General features: G+C 40.1%; 1 protein-coding gene across 3 annotated transcripts; it reads right to left on the minus strand.

Annotated features, from left to right (window-relative positions):
- Positions 1-442: 442 nt before the first annotated feature.
- On the minus strand, positions 443-8,012 carry LOC119024997. Of its 3 annotated transcripts, none has more exons than XM_037108260.1 (6): positions 7,707-8,012; positions 6,665-6,800; positions 2,668-3,708; positions 2,411-2,566; positions 1,905-1,997; positions 443-1,337 (listed from the first exon to the last, which is right to left on the minus strand). In XM_037108260.1, exons 3-6 carry the CDS (start codon positions 3,694-3,696, stop codon positions 1,020-1,022), a joined length of 1,596 nt encoding a protein of 531 aa, XP_036964155.1. In that variant the 5' UTR covers positions 3,697-3,708; positions 6,665-6,800; positions 7,707-8,012; the 3' UTR covers positions 443-1,019. The 3 variants fall into 3 exon arrangements, with proteins under 3 accessions (XP_036964155.1, XP_036964154.1, XP_036964153.1); XM_037108259.1 differs by having other exon boundaries at positions 6,652-6,800; positions 7,707-8,011; XM_037108258.1 differs by having other exon boundaries at positions 3,844-6,800; positions 7,707-8,011.
- Positions 8,013-8,291: the final 279 nt, after the last annotated feature.

The following is an 8,291-nucleotide window of genomic DNA, read 5'->3' on the forward strand; positions in this document are numbered from 1 at the left end:
TTTTTTTTTTTTTTTAAATGTCCTACTTTCCAATGAGGATGGCGTATCTTTGGAACCTGAGGATAAATGCTCCTACATCTGCATGCGGTACACTCAAAAAAATCATTTGTTCGCAGAACGTAATAAAATTATGGAAATAATTTCCACCTAAACAAAATGCTTTAATTTAGCCAGAAACAATTTTGTCGAGTGACCTAAATATAAATATGTTGGATCAACATGATGCATTTGTGTTACTATGACTTAATTACTAGGATTATGTCCAACTAGATTTGCAAGGGTAAATGTTACATACTAACATATTTTTGTTGGGCCATTTAAACTAGTATGATATAATTACGAGTTACTTAATTTAAATGGGTAGTTGCAACCATTATTTTAAATACAGTTACATTAATTAATTGTGCTGAGTCAACAAAACCATAATTATTAATAAAATAAATAATTTAACAGTATTTTTATATTCCACAATTTATACAAATGTCAACCTATTTTCCCCAAGCTGGTGTCAAGTTTTGGAAAAGAAAAACACGAAGCAAACTGGATTTGTTGGAATAACACTTTACCAGAAATGGCAAAACTCACTTTCAAGCAATTGGCTGAAAACATGTTGCTGTGAAAATACAAACAATTTCAAATTTCAAGTGTAAACCACTTAAACAACCAGTATTAGGTGTCTATATTTGGAGCTTTCTGATGACCAAAAAACAAATCAAAGCTGGTTATGAAGCTATATGCAGAATACGGTCCTGGCAACTGTGTGCAAAGAAAAATGTTAAATACAGCATTGTGCATCATCTCAAGTTTCAAAAGAAAACTTTGTTGTTTGACAACTTTTTTTTTCCTTCCCTTGTTTAAAGAAACACTTCTAAACATTATTCTCCTCTAACCTCCAAATATCAACAGTTTAAAGTATCAAAACACATTAACAACAGCTTATCATATTTGAAGGTAAATGCCTGAAAGGCTTCAAATAGAGTCACTGCTACCTGAACAGTAGTTTACTCTAATGAGGATGACTAACGTGCAAGTAGTGTTTTCAGTGTTTGAATTTTTTTTGAGAGTCGGTTTCCATCAAGCTCCATGATAAGCTTCTGCAAAGCTTCGAAGGTGTATCGCAGCTCTGGTGGATAGCTGAGGTTGAGCGCGTATACAAGTGCGAACAACATTCCCACGGCAAGTGGTACGTTTCCGAGCTCATCCAGAACTTGCACGCCCTCCAGAATGATACCTACATCTTCCGGTCCATCTTTTGGCTCTGCATCTTCTTTGCGAATGACAAATATTCCAAATGTAGTCTTCATCATCGCAGCTTCACTGCTTTCACCATCTGTGTTCTTCACAGAAGAAAGGGGGGAAATAGAGGATATGCATGTCAAAATGGTACTGTAGTCCCATTTTTTAAACACACAAATTTCTGTAAAGCAGCTGTCACTTATCTTATGTGAAAGATTCTAGTATTACATTGTCTTTTCTTAACCCTCCTTTTGTCCTGGAACAAAGAAGGGAGGAAGGAAGGAAGGATGGAAAGAAGGAAGAAAGAGAGAGAAAGGTGGAGGAGGGGAACTGATTGGGTCAAGAAAGGAAGGAAGGAAAGAATGGAGAAAGGAAGGAAAGAAGGATGGAGGAAAGGAGAAATAGAATCAAGGAAAGGAGAGAGGAAGGAGTGGGAGGGAGGGAGGGAGGGAGGGAAGGAGGGACAGAAGGAAGGGAGGAAGAAAGGAAGGAAATTAGAGACAGGAGGGATGGAGGGACAGAAAGATTTGAGGAAGAGAGGAAGGAAGGACCAGCCAAAACAGATTGGATCAGTTTCACCCCAGAGGACAACAGGAGGGTTAAGTGTGTAACTGGGTTGTTTACAGATGTCAGAATTGGGACTGGAGAATAAAAACAAAATTACATACCATGTATTCTTTCACGAGGTTCTCTGGCTCTTCATTTAAGTAGACACACAGGGCTTTGATGATGCACTCTCTTCTGACATCAATGGCATCGGTCTGAGTGTGTAGGACAATAAAAAATTGACAACAAAAAGCAATTTTAAAATCAACAGGTAGAAAAGATTTCACAAACATTGAACAAACACTGAAATTAACTTTTTTTTTTAATGTAAAAACTTGATTGATATTTTTATGATATGTGAACTTACATTATCCTTGGGTGGTTTGGTTTTATTTCCAAGCAAGACATTTATTCATGTGTCCCAGTAAACAGTAACTACCATTGTAATGTCAGTGGACATTGTCAAATGTGCCCGACGTTCGTATTTTATCAAATCATTCTTCAATCAAGTACATTACCCCCTCTCCATCTAGTTTTATTTACCTTCATCCCTCTTACATTTTCCCTTAAAATGTCAAGCATGACATAAATATTATGGCTGTTCAGTTTCTTTTTTTTATCCTCATACCTGGGTGATGGGTATCATGATGCTCTTGATCTTTCTTCCTTGACCGCCCCCTTTCTTGGAAAACACCTTCATCAGCTTTGAAGATAGAGCATCCAGTTGGGAGAAGAACTTTGGCAGCAAACTGACGGTTGTAATCCTCTTGAATTCAGCAGTTAGCTTAAATGAGAGAAGAAAAAAAAGGTACACAACACTGAATTACTTACTCATATTTGTTTGGCTTACACTAAATCACGAGCGCTCTGTATTTATTCACCCACCTCGCGTACACAGAAGAGAGCCGGCCATTTGGTTTTGAAATCAGCAATCAAGGGTGCATCACGAATAACCTCTTGCCTTCTGTGTGCAAAGGTCTTCTCCATCATGGCCGCCACTGTGCCCTGATTGTTCCTTTTCTTTACTTCTAAAAGCAGGGTCTCTCTTATTTTTTCAAGTGTCTCTGCAGATTCATCAGATGGGTAGGTGGGGCAGTAATTTACTTCTGCTCTTCTGGGCTTCTTCACACCATAAGCAGGACTGCATTTGTCTGCAGGTTTATTTGTCAGCGAATTCAGTTCAACTTCTGGACATCCAAGCCGCTTGAGCTTCCTCCGGTAGTTAGCAAGTTTGTACTTTAAGCTCACCTTCCAGCCACCATATCCAGTGGCAGAGCCTGGCTCTTTCAAACATGGATGGGATGACACAAGGGCTTCAGCAACCTCTTCAAACTCACTGTCTGAGGGGTACACTTTGTACCGAACAATTTCCTCAGCTAAACTGTCAAGAATGGCAGTTTTAAGTCTAACATCTGGATCCAATAAAGTTCCACTTTCTTTGAATGCCGCATTGGCCTTGTCCAGCTGAAGCTGACAATCATATGGGAAACGGGGTACAACAAAAACAACAGGCCATCCAGAGGATCTTGAAGGGGTGGACTCAGGAGAAGACAGGATGTCTGTGTCACACAAGCTACTAAATGAAAGTGATGAGTCATCACCAGACCATGATGTGGCAGGAGTGGAGCAGGGTGGAGGTGGGGAGCCACCAGGCAGGGCAGAGGCAGCGGGAGCTGAATCAAAGACAAGCTTTAAGGTACTTTTGTCCTGGATCTCTAACACTGAAGTCAAGTTGGTGAATTCATTGCCAAACTCAGCATCCATAAATTGCAGCCTGAAGTGGTCCTCTACCCCACACTGCCTCTTAATGTGCTGAACAAGTTCACCAATAGTCTCTGGGATTCCGTCCTGCAGGATCAGTCTCTGGGAATCGTTTTCTCCAAGGATGACTCTGAGCTTCACTGGAGCAGCCATTTCATCAACAATCTGTGAATAAAAACAAAAACATATAAAGACATAAATATAAAAATATATTTGTACAAGAGTACTTATCTAAGGTTGAGACTTATTTTCATTGGCAGTTCAATTAACATTAAATTTTAAATCAAAACGTCATCATACCTTATACATGTATGTGTCTTTTCAATGTCACCATTCTTAGAGATCCAACAAAGTAGTCTGCCAGAGGGTAGTCATCTGCTAGGTCACTAAGCTCAATCAGATCTGTGTCTTTGGTTGGACATGACGTGAGCTCAAAAGCCCTGTAATGCTCACTATACCATCCACAAAGTCTCTTAACCATAAAAAACAGTCTCTCCTGAATAACAAAAACGTGAACAATCTGTCCAAAATCAGGAAGTCCACTTGTAGACCCATGAGCTATAATCATGTCCTTTTTAAAAGTTACACCTTTGGTTGACACAGATCGAGTCATGTGTACCTCTCTGGTACCAGGAAATCTTTGTTCAATGTTCTCAACAATGTCTGTTTTTAAAACATCAATAGGAACTGTTGAGACATTTGTCAGCTCAAGGACAGGCTTTTCAAAACTGGATGCTCTCATGTGATACGAAATCATGAGCTGATGCTTAAAAGCTAGCGAGAGGGGCACGTTTTTGAAGCAGTTGGAGTGTCGAATTACATGCTTAAAAAAACTGTGCTTGGCCTCGAATCGCATAGTCCAGAGACCAACGAGAGGACCAAACTGCCTGATGAGTCCAGGATAATGGTCTAGGTAATGATGTTTGGGTAGAAGCTGCACATTAGGAAACAGTTCTTGGTATCTTTTGCGGTGCTCTGAAATTTTGCACTCAAGGTAAGCAACAGAGTCTTCTGTGTGTGTTGGAGCAACCACCAGCTCTACAACATCTTTTAGAACCATTAAAATTTGCCATGCCATTTCATCTTCTGGCACAAGATGCCCAATGATGAATGGAAGAAATCTTATCAAAGCCCAGTTCTCATGAGCGTTCCCCCCGATTGTTTTTGAGAATGTGTGTGGAATTACGTGGGGCCTGTTAGTCTTGTCTGACCACTTGAAGGGAAAACTAAGGATAGACTTGTTCAGAAGCTCAAGACTGAAATATTTCTTGGATATCAGCAGTGACAAACAATGTGCAAGCTCCACAGGTACGATGCCTTCAAAGACATCATGCATGATATCTGGTGGATAACCAGTCAGAACATTAAAGTGGGCAAGGTTTTTGGTGATTACACATGGGCCTTTCACCCCAAAACAGCTTGAACTGTTCTGCTGGGCTGAATGCACATGCGAGTCATGTAGTTCTTTAGTCCTCAGATCAAATAAACCTGATTTCACATCTCTTGTTTGGATCTCTGCCCGTGTTGCTGTGCAGAATCGGCAGATGTACCCACCAGAAAAACTTTCATTAAAACCTGCCACACTATGGGCACTGAGGTTATCCGCTGCAACAACTTGAATTGTGCCTTTAACACATTTACCAAGCAATGGGACAAAAATTCCTTCCTGCTCAAGTGTTTTTACATCTTGAAGAAGAGGATGCAGGACATTGTCATAACCGTACTTCTTCACATTATCAGATTTGCACAAGATTGCCAGGTAAATCGCAGAAAGTGCTGAATGTGAGCCTGGTGGCAAATTACTCAAAGTCCAGTAGATACCACAGAGCTTATGTTTCCTGCGCGAAGTGCCAAGAGGATTACACAGCTCGAAATCATCTATGTACAAAGTTAGCAAGATTCTTAACTCACCCCCTGAAAGAAAACCATTTCCCTTAAAGTGAGAGCCATCTTGAAATGATTTATAAGTACACTGTTCTCCTGTGACCCCATGACTCTGATGTGCTCTGTGATTTTCAACAACTTTATCCACAACATCTTTCCTATTGAAGAGCTGTTGCAAGCTCTTCAGTAAAGGCACATACTGAAAGCTTTTGTTTTCCTTTTCATCAAGCATGTACTCAGTGGGTTCAATGACATTAAAGTTCTCCCTGTAAAATTTGTTTCGGAGATATGATGTGCTCAAAGAGCCACCTTTCTCTATAGATTTTAGCAAGGGGTGAGACGTGGCAAGGGCTGTGGCGACTTCTTTTATCACTGACTTTTCAGGTACGGAGCCATGTTTCTGAAACATAGTTTCAATAGTGTTAACAGTGAGAGGAAATGCAGCTGAGCATAACAAATAGTGTAGCTCCTGTAGAAACTCATCAACTTTTGTGCCTGGCACATGTGCGAAATGTTCTAGTTTAAGCAAAGCTGCAGCAAAGTTCTGCTCAATAATGTCAGGCAGGGTCTTGCTTATATCATCATTATTTGAAGATGCACTGTTTAATTCCACTACACAGTCATCTGGGTTAAGTGTATCGTCCTCTGCACTGTCAGTTGATTCTTGTGAAACTCTGGTTGTTGTCACTATCCCTGGTTTAAAATCATTTAATGTATGGGGGTTGTGTTTCCGGTTCTTGTGGGAGTGAAATGTTGCATAGATATTTGTTTTAAAAGTACAATCCCCAAACATACAGGTAACAGTTTCATGACTCTTAAAATGAATGCCAATATGTGTGAAAAAGTCCCTCTCTGTAGAAATATTGCTACAGTTGCACAAAGGACAACAAAATGTTTTCAATTCCAGGAGCTCCTGACTTTGAGTTTGCTTAGGATGAACTCTACTTAAATGTATGCGCAACGCATTTTGCGTCTTAAAATTGCATGGACAGTTTTGATATGGGCATGAGTGAAGTCGTCTATGGCGGTGATGTAGTCTTAAATGTTTAAGTAGATCATATCTAGTCGAAAAAGATAGACTACACTCCTTGCACCTCCACATATCAGTAACACACAATGGTACAATCTAACATCTGGGCATTTAACATTTTTCATTTCCCATCTTTCCCTTTTCACCATACTTGATCTTAAACAGTTTGTCACTACATTTGTGTACAAACTTACTGTCTACACTGACCCTGACACTAGCAGATGACTCCCTTTTCCTGCAGTCACTCTTGTTTGATGATGCCAGAAGAGGACGCTTTCACAGGAGTATGGCCAATGGTGGTGACTTGTATGATGGCACTGGACACGTTTACTGCCACAAATTTCTGTGATGAATTGAGAGAGAAAAGAGAGACAGGGTGAGGGAGAAGTACAATAACTTTAACGTACATAATAATAAAGAGAGTTAAAACAATAGTTAATCCAATGTATGACTGGTTCTATTATTTCCAGTGGACAAGTACATTAAATATGCTTCTTTATGTTTGTGGAGGGACTGATTTGACTGAAAACTACAAGTGCGTGAATGTGGCGCGGTGCGATCGAGAGATACTGTAAAAATCCATAGCAAAGCTGCATGTCACGACAAACACCTGATAAGTGTGCCTTGGAGGTTGGTGGTGGCTACACCAGGCTACGAGCTAACGTTAATGCACACAAACCGTGCAACAGTACTTTTACACTCACGGTAGCACACGTTCTCTCCCTCCTCAATAACGTGAATAACATCAGACTGTGGAGAGCTCCGTAGCGCAACGAACTGCTGTGTTTACACTCTCAGAAACCTAGCTGCACCAGAGCAGTGGTCCAGCCCGAGGAGATTTACGTCGAGTTAACAGAGAAACCCTGCCACGGCGGCGGCCGAAAAAAAACTAAAATAAAAAAACAACAACACTTGCTGCTCGCCAAAGGTGGAGTTAGTGTCGACTTTTTGTCGGACTCCAGGCGAAAGCAAGACGCTACTTGGGGGATTTTTAACTTTACCGCTATTATTTTTAAAACGTTTTAAAAACTGTTTGGTTTGAGCGGTTTTGTAAATGAGTCAACGCCGTCAACCTGTTAACCTTAGTTTGCAAGCTTGCACATGGCGACAGTCGGACATGCACTACAATAAAACACGCAGAACAAAAAAAAGTCATTCAAAATGCAAAAGGCGGCCATAACTAACTGTCGATAACAATTCTGAACTTTTATTACCTTCTTTTCAATTGAAGATAAAGGATTAAGCTTACCTTCTTCCACATGTGCTGTCTCTTCTCAAAATGTCTGCTCCTCTTTGCCCGCCAGGGACACACCTTTGACCATGATTAAAGAGGGGCACTACTGATTAGGAATTTGCTCATTACTGCCACACATGCTCCGGAGTTGTAAACAGAAGTGATTTGCAGTCTTAATCCATTAGAATTATGTTGTGTTAACATAAATCAGTCTAGTAAATTTAAATTGTTGTATCTTTTGTTAAAACTACATAATTTAGAAATGTTCAACTCTAAAACATGATTTTATATAATATAAGTTACATACTGGATTTAGGTTAAGGTAGCAGACCCCCAGTTTGCTTTTTTTGAGTGTATTCTTGCTCAGTGCTTTACGACTGATGTCTTTCTTTGTGGAGCTGTACGTTACGTTGTGCTTTTATGAACGTATCTCACTTGTGATGAAGGTACAGACACAGCTGGAAAGGAGCCAGGTATTTTTAACCCTGTACCAGTGACAGCTGCACTACTGATCTTGTGGTTATGTGAGAGTCCCATTTTGGCATCTACGTATTGAAAATGCCACTTTTATTGTAAATTGCTCCATTTGATTTAAATTCC

The sequence above is a fragment of the Acanthopagrus latus genome, chromosome 8, assembly GCF_904848185.1.
Source record: "Acanthopagrus latus isolate v.2019 chromosome 8, fAcaLat1.1, whole genome shotgun sequence".
NCBI classification, from domain to species: domain Eukaryota; kingdom Metazoa; phylum Chordata; class Actinopteri; order Spariformes; family Sparidae; genus Acanthopagrus; species Acanthopagrus latus.